This window comes from Phyllostomus discolor, chromosome 7 (genome assembly GCF_004126475.2).
Source record: "Phyllostomus discolor isolate MPI-MPIP mPhyDis1 chromosome 7, mPhyDis1.pri.v3, whole genome shotgun sequence".
NCBI classification, from domain to species: Eukaryota; Metazoa; Chordata; class Mammalia; order Chiroptera; family Phyllostomidae; genus Phyllostomus; species Phyllostomus discolor.
In genome coordinates this window covers 18,771,872-18,798,478 of record NC_040909.2, presented here as the reverse complement: position 1 = coordinate 18,798,478, position 26,607 = coordinate 18,771,872, and the positions used below count along the sequence as shown (strand labels likewise).

General features: G+C 37.2%; 1 protein-coding gene and 1 pseudogene across 13 annotated transcripts in view; one reads left to right on the top strand and one right to left on the bottom strand.

Annotated features, from left to right (window-relative positions):
• The window catches only part of SLC4A7 (solute carrier family 4 member 7), a 99,691-nt gene that overhangs the window by 54,257 nt on the left and 18,827 nt on the right, over nt 1-26,607 (bottom strand). For 9 of the 13 annotated variants that reach the window (XM_028517798.2, XM_028517799.2, XM_036030576.1 and 6 more), the window contains exons 2-5: nt 10,308-10,389; nt 6,374-6,520; nt 2,627-2,765; nt 1,672-1,832 (exon numbers count right to left, since the gene is read on the bottom strand). In XM_028517798.2, the coding sequence (XP_028373599.1) occupies nt 1,672-1,832; nt 2,627-2,765; nt 6,374-6,520; nt 10,308-10,389 (529 nt within the window). Of the gene's footprint in view, nt 1-1,671; nt 1,833-2,626; nt 2,766-6,373; nt 6,521-10,307; nt 10,390-19,808; nt 20,279-26,607 lie in introns of those variants that run through there. The other 4 variants (XM_036030579.1, XM_028517807.2, XM_036030581.1 and 1 more) reach the window with 4 other exon arrangements.
• LOC118501580 lies at nt 10,396-13,629 on the top strand (annotated as a pseudogene).

Genomic DNA, 26,607 nt, shown 5'->3' with positions numbered 1-26,607 from the left:
AGTACTATTATGTAAAAAAAAGACTACTGTTCTACACTTATAGCCTCCCTGTAATTGAAAGTGCTTTCCTGATATGGATACAATCAATTCTACTAAACTCAATATTCAATAATACTGGCTTCCTAAGAAGTGAAGGTATTTTATTGCTTCACCTCATACTTTTCCCCGAGGCTGAATTTCTGGACTCATTCGTTTAATCATTTAACTATTTACTGAGTAGCCATTATGTGTTGGGAATGCAGCAGTTAACTAAGCAGATCAAGTTTTTGCTCTCACCCTTCCAGAGGCAGAACATCCAAGGAGCAAATAGATAAAATATCACGAAGTAATCAGTTCTAGGAAGATGGGGGTGGAGGGGATGGGGAGATTGATGGCGATGACATTTTACAAATTACGGTGGTGACTGGACTATTTTTAACTTATGGAGTATATATCAATATTTGTAAGTAGTGTCACCGAACACAAAAGTGCTAAGCCTTCAAACTTGTATGACTGCTCCAAAAGAAACATGGAGGGGACCAACCTAGCAGGTTAACTGTAACATTAACACAATGACTGCAGGCTGCCGTACAAGTGACAGAGGACTATACAAAACTCATACTGAAATATTACATTGTGTTATGTGATAATCGCAAAGCAGAAGACCCATATGTTCAAATTTCAATACTCCTAATTCAAATTTTCCCTCATAAACACAAAAAAGTAAGGACTTTTTGTGATAATTTTAAAGGATTGCAACATGTGGTCAAATCTAACAATCTGATTCTCTTGAAGATCAAATACTATAGATTTTTTTGTTTGTTTTTCCATGGGAGCAATCTATAAAGGTAGTCACCCTATCAAATCATTACACTGAACTCGGTGATAGTTTTGAGCAGTTATAGTTAATAGTGAAATAGCTTTACCACAGGTGTTTTTCTACTGTCCATCTCCACAGTATCTTTCATTTCCGTAGTTGAAACTATTCCAGTAGAATAACTGGCCTAACTTGCTTCTAACCACTTCCTGATCCAAAGCCACCCTGCATATTCCTGCCAGAATGATCTTCCTGACACACGCTGGGTCTCACGACTCTCCAACTGAAGCATCACTCAAGAGCCAAATTGCCTACCCAATAAAATCCAATTTCCTAATCCCGTAATTCAAGACTAGTCACAACCTATCTCTAGTTTATTTTCCAAACCTGTCTCCAATTACTATTCAAGAAATAGGTACACTCACACGGACTTTCCTGAAAGCACACCTGTCTGTTCTTTCTAGACTTTCCTTCCTTCTGTTCATCCTCCTTAGACCACTTTTCTCTTACACTAACCACCACGTGTGCCCATGTGTCCAAAGTTCTGTAAGTTAGTTGTACAGTTAATGTATTCTGTAGATCCTCCCCAGACACCTCCATCCAGAAAACAGAGAAACAGGAAGCTCTTTCCTCTACATTTCCAGAAAACAGACTCCATATCTGGACTATGATTCTACCCACTTTCTTCTTGATACCACAGTCATGTCTAATCTTCCAGACTCCAAAGTTATCAGAGGCAAAAAGTGTCATTTCTACGTCTACTCTTCATACTGCCCCCACACTGAATGGAAGCTCAAAATATAGTTGCATTTAACTTATCAAAGTATCTCTAATTTCAGTGCAACTTAAATATAAAAGCGTCAATTTGCTATAACCTGCTATTTCATCCAGAGTGCTTGCTCGCATATCCAGCATGACTGTTCCATTGAGGATGCAACTCCTTAGTTCAAAAAGACTGTGCAAAGAGAGAGTTGCCACATAGGGTTTACTCCACCGGTCACCGCCATCTTCCACATCCTCTTCAAATTTCAGCCATCTAGAAAGTATGATGTATAAAAACATTTTATAAATAATGACATTTTCATTGGCTTATTTTAATATGATAAATGTACAGTTGTTCTTTTAAAGAGAAACAAAGATCACTACCCAAACAAAATTTGGCTACAAACACATTTTTACAATTACCGTATTCTGCTGTATATAACACGCACATTTAATGCCCAAATTTTTGAGGGAAAATAAGAATGCACATTATACATGGGTAGAACTAATTCTGTATCTAATTTTGTTTTTACTGTATTCTGTAAATGAAAGGGTTTTTTTTTTCCTGAAAGTCTGGGCAAAAAACATGGTTGCATATTATACATGGAAACACATTATACATGGCAAAATACAGTAGGCAGGCTACAGTCTACAGTACCTATGAGTCACAAGTTACATATCTGTGTGGTTCCTGTTTCTGTTCTAAACTATCACAATAACAAGTCCCCCAAAACTGTGGTACTTTGCAGTTTCCACTTCTAATCTTCTTTTAAACTTAAAATACACAGGATTTTGATTTTTCAAATTTGTTTCTGTAATTAAGGACTTAAAAAAATCTATAACCTAACTCCTTTTGCATTAAGTCAAAGTAGTGAGGAATATTTATGGAAACAAATTTTGAAAATAAAGAGAAAAAAATAAAGATCATTTCCAGACACGAGGAAATTCTCTGCTCCTTGTTTTGGAGCAACGTGTATCTATAATGATAATTTCAATTTTATGTTCTCGTTACAAGAAGAAATCAGGTAAGGCCACAATCACGCAAAACACAGAGCCGGCGTTCGTTACCTGGCAGTTTCCTTCCACTCGTACTCCTCCCCGTCTCTGTAGCACAGTTCGTCCATCTCGGTGAAGAGGTCATGGGGGATGTGCTCCTCGTCATCATCCTCTGTGCCGAGGATGAACTGAACCCTCTGGGACGGCGTGTCTTGGCAAAATAAGAATTTAAATGCACTCACGATTCTCCTCAATCCATTCAAAGACAAATTCACAGTTTTCGAAAGTGAAATCCTTTGGTCAAAGATATATCATCAAAACTCTTTTATTCTTAAAATACTACAATTCCAGAAGGAAATAGGTGCAACCATCCAGGAAAAAAAAAGTCACAGAAAGATCACATCCACAGGTGAGAAAGGGAGATTCCATGTTAAAAATAAGCAAGACTAAGTAATTTTGTAACTAACTGATGTAAAAACAACCAAATAAAAACAAGCACCATCCAAAAACTTGGAACACTATGCTCAAAGACAGGATTTTCTCTTCACTAAAAATACGTGGAAATGTTGGATTATAAACAACAAGAAATAATATGTATTTAATATGTAGCTAAGTTCAAGAGTGAAAAAAGAAAATCCCAAGTTCCAAAAAGTACGGGAAAACCCAAAGCTAGAGGTACACTGACTTTCCCTACTATCATGGAGGCGCAAAGCTCTTACCAGCTGAGGTTAGGGAAGCAGGACACATGCTGTAAGAAGCAAATACCGCATTCATGGCATCTGAATTTAAACTATGTGGTAGAGGATCCCCAGAGACATTTGCATAAATTCTACTCCAAGACAGTCAAAACAAACTAGCAAACAACCACAAGCATCAATTAAAAACAAACTCAAATTCTGCAGAACCGGAGAAGTTAGGTCAAAGTCAAAGTTGACATTTAAGTAAACAAACTTTCATGTACTTGCAGATGCAGCACAGAGTGATATTAGAACAGGTTAAAGAGTAAATTAAAAGGAATTATCACAGGAAAAGACAGCTCTAAGGAAATCAGACAGAATGCATCAATGACAAACAAGACAAAAAACACAAAAGGTTAAGAGATGCAGAGAACAGAATAAGTAATTTGAACAGAAAAAATTTCAGAAAGAGGACAATATTAATAGGGAGAAAAGCAGGAGAAAAACACATTTGAAAATTTTCCAATATGTATATGACATCAGTCTGCATATTGAAGGAATACCCTTAGACGTATGCAGGACAAAAACATACTATGATTGAACTTCTTAAAGTTTTGAACCTTACTCATCCCCGAATAAAATTTTTGGTGCTACTGAAAGTGGTATTTTTTTTTATTTTAATTTCTAATTGTTCATTTCTACTGTGTATAAATATAATTGATTTGTATCCTACAGCCTTGCTAAACTTACTTAGTTCTGTAGTTCCACAGATTGCTTCATATTTGCTACATACATAACCCTGTGTCTGTGAATAAAAACAATTTCACTCCTTCCTTTGCAATCTGTATGACTTTAGTTTCTTTCTTGCCTTATTACACTAGCTAGGTTCTCCAGTACCATGTATAGAGGTGACTGGACAGGACAGTCTTGCCTTTTTCCAAATCATAAGAAGAAACATCAATTTCTTATTCCACTTTATGCATTCATTGCTTGATTCTTTCATGGGCCCCGGCAGGAGATCGAACCTGCAACCTTGGTGTTCTATCAGGACGCTGCTCAAACCAGCTCAGCTACCCAGGTAGCAACCCCCTTGGTTTCTTAAGTTAAAAATGAAAATCCTTGATTTAAGACCTTTCTTCTTTTCTAACATAAAGATTAAATGCTATAATTTTTTCTCTCAGCACTGCTTCAGCTGCATTTAACGAATTTCAATGTGAAGGCAGTTTGCACATCACCATGCCAAACAAAACCTGTGCACATCAGAAGCATGTCCTCACATTGCCAAGACTTGATCTCAGTTACTGGCTGCACTGTTTTTGTTTTCTTGAGTTCCAGTGTTTCCTGATTTCCATAACAACTGCTTCTTTATCTTTTAAGTTATTGAGAAACATCGTGTTTATCTTCTAAATGTTTGGGGATTTTTCTTAAGATCTTTCTTGTTTAATTCTACTGTGGTCAGAGAATATCCTTCAATCCTTTTCAATGCATTAAAACTTGTTTTACAGACCAGAATATGATCTCTATCGGTAAATGTTCTATTCACACTTGTAAAGAATGCCTATTCTGCTGTTATTGGAGACTATTCTATCAATGTGAATGTCAATCGAATGGTGCTATTTAGGTCTTTTGTACCGTTATTGTTTTTTTCTTGTTTATTTGTTATATCCATTAATGAGAAAGAAGAATTGAAATCTCCAACTGTAATTGAGCATTTATATTTTTTCTTTTTCAATGTCATCAGTTTTTGTATTTTGAAGCTATTAACACAAGCATATACACTTAGGGTTGTTCCATTTTGATTTCAGCAATTTGGTTTCATGTGCCTTTGTGTGATTCTTTTCATGGTTCTTTTCCTTGGGTTTTGTTGAGCTGGGAGGCACACACGCTTCCTAGGACCCATGCTGTAAAGAGGGCCACGTGGGTCCACGTTGTGCTGAAAAACCAGTGACTCCTATATGTCAACTCAGTGCAATGTCTGAGACTCCTCCTCAGGCTGCACAGCCTTTTTTTCTGGCTCTTGCCTTTCCCACCGCCCAGCACCACCTAAATCGGTGCTATCAACATTTATCATCAGTTAACATTCTCTTTCCTCTACAGTATGCCTTTTTTCCTGAATTCCTCTCTTTTAGTACTTCTCTATTTCTCTACTTTCAAACAAAACCCCTGTCCTTTCATAAACCATACTATCAAACCAGAGCACTATCTCACACATAGATAACCGAGAAATCCAGCTTAGTGAGTAAGATCTTCTGGCCAAAGTGTTTAAAAATAAAATAAAATATTCAATCTCTTTCAAGAGTCTCAGGATTCCAGACATTTATTTATTGCCTATGTAAATATAAAATATATAATAGAAAAAGGTAGATAAAACTTTACTGAATTGAATAATAAATGCCAAGACTCAACTTGTACAATTCTAAGGCTGGAATACAATGAAAACACAGCTCCTTACTTTTGTCACTTATCCCAAATATATCTTAACCTATAAACTAAATACTTTTCTTGCCCTGCCTGGTGTGGCTCAGTAGATTGAGGACTGGCCTGTGAACCAAAGGGTTGCTGGTTCGATTCCCAGTCAGGTCTCATGCGTGGGTTGCAGGCCAGGTCCCCAGTTGGGGGCATGTGCAAGGCAACCAATCTATGTATCTCTCACACATCAATGTTTCTCTCCCTCTCTTTCTCCCTCCCTCCCCTCCCATCTCTCTAAAAATAAATAAATAAAATCTTTTAAAAAATAATTTTTTTCTTGTACGAAAAATTACTTTCTTCAATTAATATTCTTCAATGCACATGTGTCTAAATTATTGAAGACATGCAGTTTTTAAAAGAAAATATTTAACTTTTAAAAAAATGCTTTCCAGTAAAGAACTTTATTTTTTTTAACATTTTAGGTTGTCGTTGTTTGATTATAGTTGCCCCAATTTTCTCCTATTGCTCTCCCCTGCCCCACCCAACCCCCTCAGTCCATCCCCACCCTGTTGTCCATGTCCATGGGTCCTTTACCGTGTTCCCTGACTAGCCCCTTCACCTTCTTTTCCCCACTGCTCTTCTCCTCCCCCTCTGGTCACTGTCAGATTGCTCCTTATTTCCATGTCCCTGGTTCTATTTTAACTGTTAATGGAGAAGTATCATTTTCTTTTACCATAAGAAGGAGATTCCCGTCCATCTTCTTTATCTGATTCTTTATCTTTTCTTCTCCGGTGGTGATGCTTGTGCCCACGATGCCGGTGACGTCGACGACTCTCTTTACTAAATGGGACGTGGACACCAATATATACAGCTCGATGACCTAGCAAAAGATACAGAAACGTATGACTGGTTTTCCAAAAGGGGGAAAAAGTGATATGCACAAAAGCATGCTACAACTTACCCTGATAAAAGAAAACTACAGATAAATTCACATAATTAGAAAAGTTAGCCTCCTGTTACTTCCCTTATTTTATAGAGCCCTGCACAAAATGCTACAGCAAGGCCTAACACCACTGACTGAAGCACACACTAGCTAGCTACACAGTTACTTGCTTATGCATTAATGGGCAAGTCTAGAATAACATTTTGAAAAATAGAGCGTGGCCCTCCTAAAATCATACGATGTGGACATGAATTTATTCCACCTACATTTATGGCCAACCCCAGTGAGTCGAGATTCTTAAGAGATATGCTTTGATGATAAGTAAATACTTTATATTGGGGTATTTGTAAATTTTTACTGATTTCTTAAAGTTTTGAAAATCTCAAATCATCAAAGTCTAAATTACGGAGGACTACAATAAACGTAAATGTTCCAGATAGCCTAATTAACAGGTAGAAATTATCAGATTGGGAAAACAAAGCAACACAGTAAGGTTGTGATGTAATTTTAGGATGGAAAAAGCTACTGCTGATGTTGCATTATTCTGAGTTTGTACTCTGACCAACACAATGGTTACAGACGGCAATCTCTGCTCTTGCCCACTTCATAAAACTGAATCAGGGAGCAAGACAGCTAGCAGCACTGTGTCAACTACTAAAAAGCATGAAATTGATTTCTGAAGTTCCTATCTAAGCTGTGTTGAGTGACAGGGGTCATGGACTACAGATTTAACTAATTTACAACTAGGCAAAAACTATCTGGCACAGAAGGAACATAAAAAAGCAATCTGCTAAGAAATGAATGGTGATGTCATTCCTTTCCTAACAAATCCCATACAATGGTCAGAAAATGACTACCTCAAGAAATTTGAGATCTTCATCTTTAGGTAAGGGTTACAAGTACAGTCAATCCGGATTATTCGTGGATTCTGTAATTGGCACATGGGCCACTCAATACAATTTATTTGGAAGCCCAAACTCATGGGGATTTTGCGGTCATTTACAACACGCACAAAGCAGCAAAGCCTTCACACTGCCCGACACACACACTCCCAGCTAAGGCTGCAGAAAGGTGACCCACTCTGACTTCTTGTTTAGTTGCCACAGTTTGCATGTCAACAAAGTAAATAATCACCTTTTAAACTAAAAGACACTAGACCTATAAAAACATATTAAACTAAAATCATCTAAACATCTCCCAGTACCCACCACTCTATCTAGTTCATGGTAAGCACTGGAGGAAGAACTGTAGAAATTCAGTATCAATTATTTGAAAGTATTTTACCAGGAAATCCCCAAACTAAAAACCAACTATAAAGGGTTTCTTTATGAAATGATGGAAAATTTCTAGAATAAGAGCATGGTTATGTTCTAGAATAAGAACATAGTATGCATACTAAAGAACAATGAATTATATATATGCTTTAAACTGGTAAATGTTATGTTATGTAAATTTTACCTCAAGAAAAGTAAAAAGAAAAAACTAACAAAATTCAGTGAGCTTACAATTTCATTTTAGTGAAACCATTTTCTTATGAACACCAAAGAAAAGTTGACATTAAAAAGACAAGTTCTCATCACTGTGTACTAGAAATTACCACACTGTTACCCCAATTAGTACTAATGGGTTTTGGCACAAAAGCCCCAATGCACCAGAACAAAAATGAGTTTTACGAGTTAGTGATTTAGAATTAAATAAGTAATTTATTCATGAGTGTGCAACTCAGATAAAATAAATAAAAATATGTTAGAATCCAAAGACTGAGAGATCGGGCCATGTGTTTTTCCCCTTTTTTATTATTGCCCCCTAAGTGTTCTCTCATAATTTTTCTTTCACCTTTCCTTTTTACCATCAGAGGCCTACTTAGTCAAACTCGGAAATAAACTTAATCTCTCCCTCAGACTTGATACTGAAATTTAGATACGTACAAAGTACGCAAAGTTAAGGCTTTAGGGTAACTGAAGGACGCCAAGAAACACAGTCAAGTGTCTCTCTTCATGGTCTAGGTCACATGTATCTGAGAGACGATACTAAATGGTAAGTGATGGATTAAATATTATCACCATACAACTGAATTAGTGAAATTACTGCTAAAATTTAAACTTCCATAGTCCCTGTAACTCACAGGATCTAACCACAAACTTCTAGGTAACTGAGGCTCTTTCTAGAAACCCTAATAAGTCTACACTTTAAAAGTCAAACTTAAAAGACAGTTTCTTTGTTTTATCTCAGAAAGTTAATGTGGAGAACATTTGTGTCTCTTCTCATTTCCTTTTTACAAACCACAGAGTAGTGGCCCCATACAATACCAGTTTTCACAGGAGAGTTTAATGTAACAATGTATTCTCAAAAAGCCCCCAAAATAAGTAGACCAAAACATTTGCCACAAACATCACCTTGACCAAGTGTTCAAGGTTAACATCATCCACAATAAGTCATGTTGATATCATATGTCCACAGATGTGATATGCTGAGAATAGCAGCCAGTCACTTCTGTGGTATGTTCCCCAAACATGCAGAATCTTGGTCTACTGATATGATAACATTAGACAAACTCAAACTTTGAGACTTCCCTTCTACAAAGTATTCAACCACTCCTCTTCAAAAAATCAAGGTCACAGCCCTGGCTGGTGTAGCTCAGTGGATTGAGTGTGGGCTGCGAACCAAAGTGTCGCAGGTTCGATTCCCAATCAGGGTACATGCCTGGGTTGCAGGCCACGGCCCCCAGCAACCGCACATTGATGTTTCTCTCTCTCTCTCTTTCTCCCTCCCTTCCCTCTCTAAAAATAAATAAATAAAACCTTTAAAAAAAATCAAGGTCACGAAAAACGAGGAATGACGGAGGAACTGTGGGAAACCAGAGGAGACTAAGGAGACATGACGACTGAACGGACGGCTGGATCCTGAACCGTTCATCTGGACCTTGGGGCACAAAGAGCACGTCACTGGAAAAACCGGTGACTCTGAATAAAACCTGGAGTTTACTTCAGAGAAGCATCACCAAGGCTCTCTTCTTCATTTCCATAAACTTTATGCTGGTTACATAAAATGTTAATGGAAAAAGCTGGCCAAAAGGCCTGTATAGGACACACTCTGTACTATCTTTGCAACTCTTCTGTAAATCTAAATTTATTTGAAAAGAAAATGAGCAAAAAAAAAAAAGAAACCACCTTTTTCTGCTTAGGAAAGAAAGATTGGCAAACAATTCATCTGCACCACAATTCTATGTTGAGGTTATTATAGCCTTTTAAAACGTTAAGTAACAGACCTATAAAATGAGTATTTAGATGACAACTAGTGATAACTGTGGCTTTTATTAGTCCGGTACTCTAGTTTGTTTATAATACAAATTACCCATCCTGCTAGAAATGAAAACAATAGAAGTGTTAACTACTTTTGTAACTGTGGCATTTCAATTCTCCAAGTTAACTAGTGGTAACCATTATGAAGTTTGTGTGATAACAATCTATGTTATGCATACTTTCAACAAAGAGTTAACAATCAGAGAATGTTCTATTTGCAGATATAGGTAGTGGTTACATGAGTGTTTGCTGAATTAATCTTGAAATTATATGTAGAAAGTATAATTGAACACCCCTCCCAGTGTATGCTCTACCTCACAACAACAAAAAATGCTTCAACAAATAATAGGTAAATCTAAAAGGACACTACCATTCATTAGTAAGTTACCCTGCTAAGCATGAGTGATTGTAAACAAACTTACTTTCTAGTTCTTCTTTTTCAAACTTGGTGTTCACAGTTGAACTGGTTTTACCAAGATCCACAACAGCTTCTTCATCGGGACCCTATAAAGAAATTATTTTCATTGGTTCATAAATTAATATATAGTAAGGACCTGCTACTAGCTACATTATTTGAGATAGCCCCAAAATGTATGACTGCCTTCCTGTTAAAGAACTAAATTTTTATTACAGCTGACTGCATTCATTTTAAAGTATGCTTATATGCTGTTTTTTTAAGCCACAGAAGACCATTGCAAAACCTCACGGTAAGAACTGAGATGGCAAAGAGGTTTAACTGGTGTTCCGTGGAAGTTACTAAGTAACTGGTACATATATTCACTTCAACAGAAAGGCCCCGCAGAACAGCGACTAAAGAACACCTGGGGGTGAGGGGGACCTTAGATAATCAATACAGAATGCTTTACTTTTTATTCTTTGCTCTGTGGTCCTCTAATTAAAAGGAAACACTTAACTGAGCTATAATAGGCCAGATTATGGTTAAATGGACAATTGTCAAAAATGAGTCTATAGACTTAACATGCAGTACCACTTTTCACTGACAAATTAACCAAGACTCAATCAAAGTTATAAGAACTTTTTTATTTACACAAAGGAAAAGGCACGTTAAAAGATAACCCGTAAGGAGAGTCTAGCTTTAAGTTGTAAGTCTTCCTTCATAAAATTCTGCTCCCTTCTTCAGCTCAACAAGGGCTAAATCTATTTATTGTAAAATATGGCACAGATTACTCCTAAGAAAAAAAAAACTTCCCTTCTCAACTTCTAATTTAACTTTCAAAGGAGTATTATAATCACCATTAACTATTATATAATTATTATGCATAAGATTCTACGCCACAGATAGAGACAGATGAACAAATTCCCTTCCCTCAAAAAAAAGTCTTCATTTTCAGTTGTCACACACCCTGTACCCTTGCCTAGTATGGGTCTGCTTGGAGCCGGGCAAGGAAATATTCAACCTCACCGACCTTTACCCTTTGCACGGCGGCATGAAGCTTTGAACCTCCACAAGGTGTTCCAACAGATGCACCCAGACCGGGTGGGCAAGGGTAACAAGGAGGACACCACCACCACTTCCAACTGCTCTGGAAAGTCTACTCCATCTCATGTGACAGAGATTAGAGGGTAGTACACCAGGAGCAGGGAGCAGTGGGAAAGGATGCTGTGGTCCTTAGCCAAGTCCAGGACTGGGAGACACTGGAGGAGGGCATCCAAGCTTTTGAAAGGTATACAAAGGCTCTGAGGAAGAGCTGGCTGATAGTAAGCAGGCCTACCTGCACTTCACAGGCAACAACAATCAGCTCAGAGTCTGCATTGTGTGTGCAGTACACAGAGGAGCCTAAAGTACAGAACCTCCCTCAGCAAGCCGTTCCCACCAGAGGGTTCCCGTCCTACAATGCCTCTGTCGACAAATCAAAGCGAAAGACAAATGCAGGAGAAGGATGATGGCCCAGGAGGAGGCGAAGGAACCAGACATGCGTAGAAAGGGGCTGGGACTTTGTGAAGGGGCCGGTGACCTGCAGAGCAGGCCACAGGATGGGCACAGAGGAAAAGGGCAATGTTCTGGCTCGGATGGAAGCAAAGTACTACCAACTTCCCAAAGAGGAGAGGAAAAACACAGCTTTCAAGAAGGAACAGAAGTGATTTAATTTGTTCTCTTAGAAGGTCCTTATGCTTTAATTGGTAGCTTTATAGACAACAGAGACAAACTGGAGATGAGAGAATTAAATAATACCAACATAAATTATAACACTGTTAACATTCCACTGAACACCATTCTTCTAGAATGAAGTTACTTTTCTACCCACCCATTTATAGTCTTTTTTTAATTTTGCAAAGCAAGCTTTCAACCATCCCGTTTTCTCTGTGGTTTCTCTTACTGCCTGGCATCTCCTCCAGCGCTGAGAGCAACAGACCAGGGTGGCACATGATGTAGTTAGTTCGCTTCTTACCCTCTCAACACCCAACAACCAGAGAACCAGTTGTTTTAGAAAGGGTCAAACAAGAGGTGGGGTAAAATGGTCTTTTAAAGTCTCTTCCCACCTTTGGTCTACAGTTTTGTACTTTCATATATAGCTTTTCTCAGTGTATACAAACTAGATTCATGTACAATTGTTCCTTGCTAGCCAGACTCTCAGTATTCAAGTTCTCTCATCTTTCAACTCAGGAACTGAATCAATTGGATTACATTTTAAATGAATTCCCTGCCATCCAAACGCTCACTATTTGCTACCCAAAACTCAGAACCAGACTCAGTGTGTTAGAGAACACAAATCTCTGGATATCCACACTTGCTTCTTAAAGGTTACGTATCCAAACTATAGAATCAGATACATTTGGCTATCAAGTGATACTTGTATATGACTCCAAATGACCGGTGTTCAACTTAATACAGGAAATTCAGAGGGAAAAAAATGACTGGCTAAGGCACCATATTTTAAAAAGTAGGAAGCAGGCCACGCAGACCATGCGACATAATGATTAAGAAAGAAGACAGAAAACAGTTCATAGGTTCATCAAACTGCCTTATGGCAATCATACACCACAGAAACGAGGAAAGGCTGAAAACAGGAGGCAAACAGCCCTGACTGGTGTGGCTCAGTTGGTTGGACAAAGCAAGAGGTCAGTGGTTTGATTCCCAGTCAGGGCACACGCCAGAGTTGTGGTTTAGTCCCCCATCTGGGTGTATGAGAGATGCAACCAATGGATGTTTCTCCCTCGCATCAATTATTTCTCTCCATCTCCTTTCTCCCTCTCCTCCCTATTTAAAAATAAATCTTAAAAAAAATAGGAAACACACAAAAAACCTACAAACAATTATAAGAATGGATAATTAATAATTACCATCCGCTAAGAGTGCAATACTCTAAAAGCTTTATTCAACTTTCCTCCAGTGACTTAATACTATTCAGTCCCTACACGTCCACAGGAACAAAAGACCGGCCACCTCCTAAAATTAAAAGGGCAGAAGTTGTGTTATCCCAAGAGGCAGCATACTGTGTATCTCAAAAGGGATTAACTGCTCCCATTCTAAACTTTCACACAGCAAGAACAATTGCCAAGATAGAAAACAAGACAATGCACTTATCTCTCACCCCTAAACAACAACAAAACCTTTTATTGCTATGCAGGCATACTTACATGCTTAGATGTACTAACATTAGTCAGTTAACACTCAAAAATAGCTTCAAGTGGGCAATTTCACAATATTTGCTTATTTAAAACAAACTCTCTTTGACCTCTCAACAGCTATCATAAAAAAAAAAACAAAACTTCCAACATGTAAAAAAAAAGCACATTAAAATAAAAAGGCTGTCCATCAGCACATCCTCTTACGGTCCGTCCAGCTTCTCCCATTAGACACTACCTGTGACCTTAAGTCAGTCATTTAACTTAAAGCCAAGTGAGAATATGACTAGACTGTTATTATTAGTTTTCAATAAGAATGTGTTCGTGTGTAACTTGTAGAACAAATGAAAGTTAAAATTTTAAAGTCTAAACATTTTTACTAGAACTGTGAAGGCGGGAGAGAAGCAATCTTCATTTCTCTCTTCCCTGAGAAACTTAGCTTTTCAATGACTGTGAAACAGGAATCAGAAAGGCAGTCTGAGACAAATGCGAGTATTAAGTAGGACACACACACGCTTTGGCCATCCTGACATTCTACAAAGTAACTCAACAGAGTATGTAGGGTGCATATCACTACATGTTGAAAATCTCTTAGAATGAGGCCCCTGGTGTTTCAAGGGGGCAAGACATTTCTGAAACAAACATACTGCATTTTAAATCCTATCGTTTTTGTATAATGCTTTAAGCCCTATTTCTAAATATAAAGTTAATACACTACATATAGTAAATTTTTGTTTTTTAAAAGTACCATAAGTAAAAGTACTACATACAGAAATATATGTAACGTTAAACATTTTGAAGGCGAAGTGTCAAACTGTCAGCACTGCACCACGATGACTGGGGAAGCAGTAGGAAGGAACACGGGCAGACAATCACATAGTGTTCAATTCTGTGTTCCAACAAATGCTCTACTTTTAATATTTTTTAAAGAATTAATTTAGCCCTGGCTGGCATAGCTCAGTGGATTGAGCGTGGGCTGCAAACCAAAGTGTCGCAGGTTCGATTCCCAGTCAGGGCACATGCCTGGGTTGCAGGCCATGACCCCAGCAACCGCACATTGATGTTTTTCTCTCTATCTGCCTCCCTTCCTTCTCTAAAAATAAATAAATAAAATCTTAAAAAAAAAAAGAAGAAATTCAAATTTAATCTAATAGGTCCCTTATTTTTAAATCTGCATCTAGGAAAAAACCTCTACCTCATTTTTTAACTCCAAGAATATAGTGGAAAACTAGTAATAGCAACATCATAGACAACCCTTGACATCAAATGTTTCCATTCTTAACCTCAGACAAGGGAGTGAATCCAAGCCAGTGCCTATAAAACATACCTAAAATGAAATAAAGCTGAGGCACTGGGAAAACTCAAACACATGGAAGAATGAAAAAGCACCCAAAGTATATAAATGCAAGATTGATCACTCTAATCTTAACCAAATGATTTTATCCTTGGTTTCAAGTTTCTACTTATAAGGTAACTGCCCTAGCCTGGTGGCTCAGTTGTTTGGAGCATCATCCCATACACCAAGAGGTTGTGGGTTCGATCCCCAGTCAGGGCACATACCTAGGTTGTGGGTTCAATCCCTGGTAAGGCCGTGTAAACAAAGGCAACTGATCAATGTTTCTCTCTCACATCAGTGTTTCTCTTTCTCTCTCTGTCTCTCTTTCTCCCTTCCTCCCTCTCGTCCCTCTCTCCCCTTCCCTTCTTCTCTCTCTAAAATCAATAAACATATCCTTGGGTGAGAATTAAAAAATAGTACAAAATTAAACATTTTAAAAGATATTTAAGATATAACAAAGAAGACAACAGATTTAAGAATTATCCATACATGATCAGAGAGAAAGTTTAAATTCTTTGTATATGAAACAACACACATACAAGGGTATTTATTACAGCTTGTATGTACAGCTTATGTACCAGGAAAAGACCAGAAACAGCCCATGGACCCCTTACTAAAGGAATGACTACCCAACGGGATACCAAACTACAAAAGAAAACACGGACACTCTCCGAGCACTGGCATAAAACAATCTCTATTACCTACCAGAGATGAAATGCACACAAGGTCGAGAACCACATCTACAGCATGCTACTTTTCATGTAAATCCCCAGAAGAGGAATATTTAAATTTCCACAATGAAACACTGGAAGAACATACAAAAAAACAGAAAAACTGGACCCGAGGCAGTAGAGGTAGACTCCTGGATGCCATCTTTTGAAAGCCACTTCACCCATCCATCCTTGTTTCAAACACAAAAAAGAATATAATACCACCCGAAAGACCTGTGTGCTGAGATACCGCGTGAAAGGCCCAAGCCCTGGGACACAGCCCACAGAGGATGCCCACATTGTTACTGAATCTGAATAAGGAAGCTATTCCATTCTTCTACAAAAAAATGGTTTCTCATCTATCATGTAACTTTAAAACTAGATCGGAAAAGTCTTACAAGTGCAGAAACAAACACGTATGAGTTACCTAATTAAAACCTATATGAAGATGTAAATTGTATCCCCAAATAGCATTATGGTTGTGTAAGAGATTTATGCTGGGAAAGCATGCATAACTATCTAGGATAGAATGCCAAGATGCTGCAACTAACTTGCATAAGGACCGAACACTGTACTACTTTAGCAAGATTTTGATATATTAGATTCAGACACACCTAGAGAGTTTGTTCAAACTCGGCTTCCCTTGCCCTATGCTAGAGATACTGGTTCAGTAGTTAAGATGGAGCCCAAGCACCCGTATTTTTACTAACCTTTGTATGTGATTTTGGTGTACACCAAGTTTGAAAATATCTTTGGATTCCATTGAAGACTTAAGTCCCACACACTGAAACTTCTCTTTGAGGCTGCTTCGTGCCCTTCGTCATTTTACAATAGCCAGGTCTTTTGGGGACCACTCCCACTTCACTAACGCTCTTTTCACTCTTCAGAAAAAAATGTACATTCCAATCACTAAGAAAATACTGAAAGTTACTACACACTCGCACTAATATAAACCACTCCAAATCTATAGTGTTCTGAAAGTTGACATGTATGTCAGAATATATTACCCAAGATGCTTAGGGCAATCTACCCAAGTATATACAAATACAGTGTTGTCCCTCCAAAATATGTTTCCTGCAAATAACCCTAATTCCTAACTCCATTCCCATCTTACCACTAAGAATTGAATTGAATTATTAGAAAGCTTAAATGTATGGGCAAAAAGTTTAAGACTAAGGCAAATAATCCTTTCTAATCCAGATAAGGGGAGAAATCATCAATGACGACTGCTTCCTACAATGAAAAGCCAAAGAATAATATTCACAGTTTCTAAAGAACTCGCCTGGTATTTTTGGATCCACATATTCACTCTAAAATAAGCTGAAGAGATAGATGTAAAGGGTATATGGAAAATTACTGCAAATTTTAAATGTTAGGCAATCATGTGACTCCCACAGAAAAAAATACAAAAGCCTTGTGAAAAATACTTTATCACCAGACACAGTGGGAGCGGGACTGATTCAAACATTGGAACAAAAAGCTTCAGAATTTTTTCTTTTAAATACCATATGATCTTACTTATAAGAGGACCCCAATGAACAAAATGAATTAATAAGCAAAAGAGAATTAATGAGCAAAGGAGGCGTAGAATCATGCAACAGACTGACAGCTGTAAGAGGGGTGGAGGGAGATGGGATGGACTGAAGGAAGGTGAAGGGATCAGTCCAAGAGTATATATGATGGGCTCATGGGCATGGACAACAATGTGGGGGCTGATTATAGAAGTAGGGGGATGGGCTGGGTGGAGGAGGCAAAGCAGGGAAATTACATAACATAAATAATAAAATATATTTTTTAAATATCACAGTTAAAACTAAGACGACTTAAATGTTAAGAAAGTTTCCAAGTTGAAAAAAATCAAACAATGAAAGAGCAGAGAACTCAAAGAAATATGAGGTATAAAAATGGGCAAGTAATACCAGGATTGTTAGTGACACATTCATTGTTAGATGCTTCGTCACAAGGCACGGGAGTCACGGACAATGGGAAGCCTTACCATGGGTCTACCTGAAATTATAAATCACAAATATTACTATTTCTCTGAGGAGACGGATGCCTTCACTCCGAGTTCTAACTCAGTATACACACATGGCAAAAAACTATATAGGAATCAGTTATTTCAGTATTATCAGGTTTGTAAGTTTATTAAAAGAAGTGAGACAAAACCCTATTACCAACATGGGCTTTCTTAAAAAAAAAAAAAAACACTACACATTTTCCATATATTTTAGTATAGAAAAGCACAGGAATTCCACACAAAAAGGAAAAAACACAGACAAAAATCCAGTAGGTGTTTTTCCAGAAAAGAAGGTCCCAGAGGTGTCCTGTCAAGACTCCCCATCTCCAGCCAGTGTGGGGTTCCCATTAGCTCAGTGTCTTAAGGGTTCTGCTGTGTATTTCTACTGAAAATCAACAGGGGAGAGCCAGGAAATCCCTCAGCAATATGGTCTGTTTGCCTATTCTTCCCCTAGAAAATAACCGTGTTCCCCACGAATTCAATGGACCATGAAAAAAGTCTCATTTCCTCAGAGACTAGTCATTAAGGAAATTATCCATTCATCCCACAAATATTTACTGAGTACACACTATGTATCAAGCATTATTACCAGCACTGGGAATACATCAATGGGTGAAAAACTATAACACAATCAAATGTCCAGTTTGTCACTTAATTTGCAGGTATGATGCAGCTCTCCATAAGAAATCCAGATATAAGCCCTGGCTGGCGTAGCTCAGTGGATTGAGCACGGGCTGCGAACCCAAGCATCACAGGTTCGATTCCCAGTCAGGGTACATGCCTGAGTTGCAGGCCACAGCCCCCAGCAACCACACATTGATGTCTCCCTCTCTCTCTCTCTTTCTCCCTCCCTTCCCTCTCTAAAAACAAATAAATAAAATCTTTAAAAAAATCCAGATATAAATGAATTTCCTTTCCATTCCGAATGAATAGATTAGACCTCACAAACTCACAGTTGGAGACATGTCTTACTTTTCCAGTTCAGTTTTCTCATTTTATAGATATAAGACAGACACACACACACACACACACACACACACACGAGTGACTTAAGACTTACACTGTTAGTTGATGAAAGAACTAAAATTGAAAGCCAAGTCTCTAAAGTCCCAGTTACATGGGTTCTTTAACACTAGACAATGAACCAAGGCCACCGTAATTCATGCTGAGAACACACAGTAATGTCTCACAGTACTTATTAAAACTTGTGATTACCTATTCATGTAAGTCCTTCCTTAACTGTCTCCCAGTCCGAACAGTAAGTTCCAAGGAAGGAATTATGCCTGTTTTGTTCACCAGGGTATCTTCAGGATCAAGACTGGCCCTGGGTAAGTTCTCTAATAAACACTTGTTGAATGTTGAGAATGTTTCAAAAGAGAAAACATTCAGCTATAAATTTATGTTAGATCCTCTCAAGGACTCCTTATGAACACAATTAAAGCTCAAACACAGAAAAGCACTCAGTATTTTTAAATTTAGTAACTCAGTTTATAAACAAAAAAAGCCCAACACCAATACTTAATAGAATCAAAATTCAACTCATAAGTGAGAATTCTCAGCAAAATCAAAGTTAGTTTTTATGCCTGAAACAGATTTTATAACTGCATACTGCATTTTACCAATTCTTCTCAGTCATTTATCCTGTCTGAAAAGCAAAATCCATAATTTGTATTTTCTTGGTAAAATGGTCAAAATAACACTTTAACATTCCAAAGGAAAAATAATAATAGGGGGGAAAAAGTGTTAAAAGATTAACAATAGATTCATAAAATCAGTTTAATATCCTTTTTGGCATGTGAGGCTTAAAAAAGTCCACTACTAAAACAGCAGACGCCTCCTATCATAAATTAATGTCTTTATTATATAAGACATATAGCTATAGCTCAAAAGTAACACCTCCCACACATTATTAACATGTAGAGTAATTTCAGTTATAGAATACTTCACTGTAGCCTCAAAACACACTTAGCCACTAAGACAATGATTTCTTCCCTAGTATCACAGCCAAACAGAATATTTAAAGCCTCATTCAAATAATATTAACTCATCAAAAACCTATTTTTATAGAATAATGAAGCTGCTACAAACATTGCTAACTTTATACAAGGATTTACTCTTTCCAGCAGATGACTTCCACAGCCAAGGACAGAGCGGATGATACTATTCTAAGCCAGTGCTAATAAGCCTGACATTTCTTCACGCTTCACTATTAAACTCTGAAAGAATCAAACTTCTTTGTAAATAAAACACAAGACCACAACTAGGTACATACAAGTAACTTCTTCTCCAGGCGAAATCTTTCCATAGTAATCTATAAGTGCCTTGTTTTTGATCATGTAATTCAGTAAGTCCCTTGAAGGTTCCACGGACAGTGAGTATGCATCTGATCTAGGTCACTGTGCTTTGCACAGATGAACTCTTCTAAGTTGCTTTTATGGTACAGCCAATCACTGTCTTCTCAGTTGCCTAATCTTCCAAGCTAATAACTACAACTTATACAGGGGTTACAGCACAAGAGAATTCAAAAGTAACATACACAAACACCTTTCCGTAACATCCGTACAATGCACAGCACTCCTTAAGAATATGTGGATGCATTTGTTAGGGTGTCTGCACATGCCTGTATCTTAAGAGTATACGTATTTTCAATAACACATTAGGTTAAATCTAGCCCTCTCACTTAATTTCAGGAAAGATCCAAAGATGTTTTTATCTAAAGAGTTTTGCCTTTTTATCATTGTTATATTTACACCAACTTATTGTAACTATATTAATAACTATAAATAAATCATACTGTGGCTTATAAAAATCATTTTAATCAAAAATTAAGTGTTCATATGGGTAACAGCTAAAAGGAAAAAGGAAATGAGCAGCACCCCTCCAACTTTCAAACTCAAAATCTCTTTACCTCTTTCAAAAATTACTGAAGACTCTCAAAGGGTCTTTATTTATATCAGTTTAAAGTCTATTTACTTTACCCTGTGGAATAGAAAAACCAAAAAAGCTTCAAAATATTTAAATTCATTTTTAAAAATAGTAAAACCACTACATAGTAAAATAACATTTAAATGAAAATAATCATTTTCAAAAACAAGAAAAATTCAGTGAGAATGGCTTTTACATTTTGCCAAAGGTCTAGTATCTGACTCAACAGAAGACAACTGTATTCTCGTATCTACTGGTGTAACCAATCTGATATGATTTGGTACTTGGATGAATTCTACGAAAAAAATTCAGATTCACACAAATACTCTGTTGGAAAAGGGAAGAGTGTTTTAATACTCTTTTCTGGTACCTCTGATTATTCCTTTTTGATACTTCACCAAATTCAACAAGTAGTCATTTCTTAAAAGTTAGTTTGGAAGATGGAATCTGAAACCCTTACAGAACCTTTTCAATGTTCTGTACATTGTTATACTGAAACTCAATGGTCTAAAACTATTTCAATTATGTGTAATAAAATTTAAGAAAAAAATTGTCCGACTATAGTTAATTAAAAAATTCTAACTGAAATTGAATGAATAAAATAAAAAGTCTACCAAACTCATATAAATGCAATCTAAACTAAACTAAATATGTATCTTTGAATACACAAATTTGTTTTCTGGTACCATCATAGTCTGTATTTTAACAAAGCAAATAAATGATACTTTTATAGAAATATCTATATCCCAAAAGTGAAGTCTTACTACCAGCTAATCCTGTAGAATTCATTGATGACATGCAATAGCTAAATAATAAAATAAAAAATTTAAAACTGAAATAATGTAGCAAACAGAAAAGACTTTGTTTTAATCTTCTACTGCTCTATATGAGACAGTGGATACCAGGCCAAAGACATACCATAGCCTTCAAATCCAACAACTAACGCTTCCTGTTTATTAAACTCTCTTAAGAATTAGAAACCCCAATGACATCAACAATTACAATAAAGCATATAATTCATCATATTGTTTTATCTTCAGACTTTCTATGATTCATACTTCACAAATGAACATAAATCTGAAGGAACGTAGAAAAGATGGATCATTCACTGATTTTTAAAATTCTCAATAATTCAAGCCTGGAAAAAAAAATCTCTGCAATCAAGTTCAATATCAGTTTCTACAATGACCTCTTGAAATTTACCTCCTGTAGAAAATCTTAGCCTTCCCCACTAATATTTAATAAGAGTTTAACCTCCTGGTCATGCATATGTCTCACCCCCACTGGATTCTAAAAATCCTGAGTATAGGGATTAAAGTAGAAAACCAAGAAAGAGAGGGGGTGAAAAGAAGAAAAGAAGGTTAAGAGTCTGAAGGAAAAAAAAAAAAGAAATCAGATGTATACAAATTTTTAATTTCCCAAACTGCAGAGCAAAATGTTATTCTCCATCAAAATCCAAAACATCCATTTCTCCAAAATGTTACCTGTTGACACATTACTCTGGGCACTACTAAGCCAATATTCAAATAAAATTTTAAAACTCAAGTTCTACAGTTTAGATATCAACTCAACATATAAACTCATTTTGGTCTTGCTAGTTCTTTTACTGAACAGCAATATTTATTTTTTAACCCAATCTATTGAAGTATGTATGACTGATGTGTGAAGAGCTGTACATATTTAATATACAGAACTCAGTGGAGTCTGGGGTATACATACACCTGTGAAACCAACACCATCATCAAGGCCATAGACATATCATGCCAGCTGTTATTGTTTCTTCCCAGCCCCTTTATTTTAAAAACAAACTAATTAACATTTAAAACTGGTAGAGATAGGACAACACAGATATCCTCATACTTGCTAGTAGGAATGTAAGTTGCTCAAAACTTTTTGGAGAGAAAGCTGTCGAGAATGTATGTTTTTCATTTTTAAGAATATCCTTTGTGGCCTGGCTGGCGTGGATCAGTGGGTTGGGATTCCCAGTCAGGGCACATGCCTGGGTTGCCGACCTGATCCCTGATGGGGGCACATTTGACAGGCAGCCAATTGATGTTTCTCTCCTTCTCTTTCTTCCTACCTTCCTCTCTAAATAAATAAATAAATAAATAAATAAATAAATAAAATCTTTTTTAAAAATTTAAAAAATAATGTCCTTTGTGCAGCAATGCACCTTTGGGTATCTACTCCACAAAAATAAAAGTACCAAAATATAAAGATACAGTCAAGCGTGTTTACTGTTCAAACTGACAAAAACAGAAAATAACTTTAAAGTAATTAAACAGAATGCCTGGTTACCATGAAATATTACAAAGACACAGAGAATTAGAACTACAAGTTCCCTCTTATTAGATACCAGTACATTGTTAAGAAAAATACAAGTTGCAGAGTTACATGTTTATGATCAAATTTTCATGTTTTACGAAGGATAAAACTTTATTTGTGAGTATTTGTTTACATAAAGAGAAACAAAGTACAGAAGGATATATAGGTTGGTCTACGTTTCAACAAAGATCATCATGTTCCTCTAAAGATGTTAAGGATCTATTAATTCAATATGTAGTATAAGATTCTTTTGGTGCTGTTGGAACAAGTCAGCAAAATAAAACTCCAGTTTCTTGTTCTACAACATTGCTTCATACATAAGTCAAATAGGCCTAAATAAACAGCAACTTCATAGACAACAAAAAAAAGAAAACAGAAACCTTTTATCTTTGGCTTCTTTAACCATCTATACAAACCAACTACTTATATAGTACGGCTAAGTACACACACAAAAAAGTAACTGGAGTGATCAGAATAAGATTGTTTTGTTATTGTTGTTAATGTTTCTTTTTTTAACAAGGTTTTCTTTTTTTCTTGAGAGTAAAATGACAAGTTTCACCAGAGGTAGAACAAAGACTGCTCCAAAGGCTGGCCTGGTCACCCTGAGATCATTAAAAATGGCTGATCCCTAACAATATGTACAAAAATATAAAATGTACATAAAAATACAATTTCCTTTTTTAAAGGACTTGTAAGAAAAAAAAGCAGGGCCTTGGAAGTCTTGATTCTTTTTTCTTCTCCTGGTGCAAATTCCTGTTGCGGCTTCAGTTGGGTGGTGGAGAGTGTGTTGCATCTGCAGAGGGCGCTGCTGGCGGCGGGCAGGACTGTGCTCCAGGGTGACCGAGGTGACCCCCGCAGATTCTGATCCACGGGAAGTGGAGGGTGAACAGGCCACAGCGGCTTTTTTTTTTTAAGTTTAACTTTTCCTTTTTTTGCTCTCTAGTCATCCTCATCAGTCTTCTGCTCCTTAGTGGCGATGTTGACACCCTCATCCATCTTCAGTTGTCCCTTGCCTACAACTGCCTCAGTCTCCTCACCTTCAGCTCCATCCTCTCCCTCAACATAACGTTCCTCTCCTCCTTTTCCTCCTCTTCATCTGCCACGCTGTCAGCCTACAGCTGCCCATTTTCCACATTCACGTTTCCGTTAGCAGGTGCGTCTCTTCCATTCTCTGCCTCCTCCACAACTTCCTTCTCCTCCTAAATCCTTGGCAGTGATCTCAGGGCTGCTGTCCACGCCACGGCTGACCTGGTGGGGGCGCCAGCGATCCGACACAGAGGATTAAAGAGAAAACAAATGCTCTGGTGGTGTAAGAACAGGTGGGTGGTGAAGGCCTGCACAGGAACGCAGCAAAGGTGGCTTTTCAGAGCAGCCAGAGGGGAGTATCACATGAGATTCAATATCAAAGATAATCGTTAAACCCTGACTGGTGTTTAAGCTCAATCCACTGATTGAGCACTGGACTGTGAACCAAAGAGTTGCAGGTTGGATTCCCAGTCAGGACACAGGCCTGGGTTGCGAGCCAGGTCCCCCGTAAAGGGGCACGAGAGGCAATCACTTGCTGATGTTTCCCTCCCTTTCTTTCTCCCTCACTTAGCCTCTCTAAAAGTAAATAAATAAAATCTTTAAAAAAAGATAACCATTTGAAAAATGATTATTTTGGCCAATTCTCCAAAAAACTATGATCAATTCATGTTTTGAAAACAACTCTGATTACAAGGCAAGTAACATTTTTGAAATCACATTTCATGCGGTCTGAAGATGGTTCCAAATTTTCCTCAACACTTTCCCATCTTCTAAAAATGAATTTAGTAGGCACCCTGAAAAGAAATTAAATTTTTTTCAGCTTCAGTCAGCCAATTATATGATCACACTGATTTTTTTTAAATCTTAAATTCAGTTTAAAGGAAGGCTAAGAAGCTTATAATTCTACTTGTGAATTTCAATCAGCCAAAGAGAAAAAAATCTAGAAACATTGGGTTAGGTGGGGAATTGTATAGCAATTAAAACAATTAAGAACGCATATGGATGGTTCCTGAGAACATCATGCTAAGGGAAGTAAGTCAGAAAAAGTCAAAAACCCTATGATTTTACTCATAGGTGGGCTATAAACTGAAAGCAATGAATGAACAAACAAAACCTCATAGACACAGACAACAATGCTGTGGTTACCAGAGGGGAGGGGAGTGGGGCGGTGGTTAGTAAATGGTAAAGGGGGTCACATGTATGGTAACAGAAAATGGTTTGACTTTTGCAGTGGGCACACAATGGAATGTACAGATTATGTGTCACAGAAATGTGCACTTGAAACCTATATAGGTACTATAGGTTTCAAGTTACCCCAATGTCACCCCAATAAATTGTTAATCAATGTCACCCCAATGTCACAAAAATGTTTAATTCAAAGTCAATATGGAAAAAGAAGAAAGTGTATATAGTACCCATGTAAGTTCCCTTTACAGATGTGAAGCCACGTTTCAGTACAGGAACATAATAGCAAATGTAACTGCTAGTGGTGTCGATGCTGCTGCTGACATCAGACAACAGGCCCACAAACATTTCTCTTAATTTAACCACAGTAAGGAGGGGATATGCAGTCTGGTATATTTTCTTAATTAAGAGAAAACATGTTTTAAATTCTTTAATTTAAAACTGTTATTAGTCTCATATTTTCCTAAACTCTTTAAGAAATGAAAGTGTGAGAAGAACAATCTCCTTTAATGGGTAAGGAAGGTAGTTCCATTACTCACTACACATAGACAAACATTGCTTAATTTGGGCAACCAGTTCAGAACCCACCACTACCAGCCTTCAGCAGCATTTAAGATCGCCACCTGGTGGCTATCACTAGACATGTGGAATTGATCTTTCATGCTGTGCTGGTGGTGAATAGGATGACCAAAAACCTTATTCCAGCGCCCCGCCCCCCCCAGTCCCAACAAAAATTCAGAATTTGAAAAAAACTTCCCTGGCAGCTGCTTTATGAAGTTCAGGCTTCATAAGAGTCAGAAACACTTAAACAGTAAGAAGATAAGAGTCATTTAATAAGAGTCAGAAACACTTAAACAGTAAGAAGATAAATGACTGTTAAATAAATATTCCATTTATACATTAGGATATTTGGGATACAGTAGAGCTACAGCTTTCACACAGGTATTTTACAAGTACCAGTGAATAATCAGTCCTGGCTGGTGTGGATTGACGGCTCACCTGCAAACCAAAATGTCCCCCAGTTCGAATCCCCATCAGGGCACAAACCTGGGTTGCCAGACGGGTCCCCGGTTGAGGGCCTGCGAGAGGCAGCCAGTCGATATTTCTTTCCCTGTTTTTCTCCCTCCCTTCCCCTCTCTCTAAAAATAAATAAATAAAATCTAATAATGATAATAATAATAGTCGATGTGTTACAGTGAAGCAGATTTAAGGTCATTTTTTAAAAGTTGTTTCAAGTACCTATAGCATTTCAGGAATTTTGTTTTTAAACATATCTTCAGGCATAGGTATAATTTCATGAGAATTAAGTAGGTGAAGAATCTAGCTCATAAAAAAAATATTGTTCCCAATAAGATAAAAATATTTTTTATGAAAAACACACCAGAATCAAACACATCATTGCAAAAAGTAACTGTACTTGACAAAATATATCTTTATATTTCTTAATAATACTCCACACTTAAATGCTAGAGAAAAGTAGACATAGATCAATTTATATTTGCATTGAAAATATATTAATTTAGTTATAGCAGTCCCACATATTAATTACAAAGAATTTTTCATTCTTGTGTGTCTTACCTCCGGCTACCGTTAACTAGGAAATTTCACCC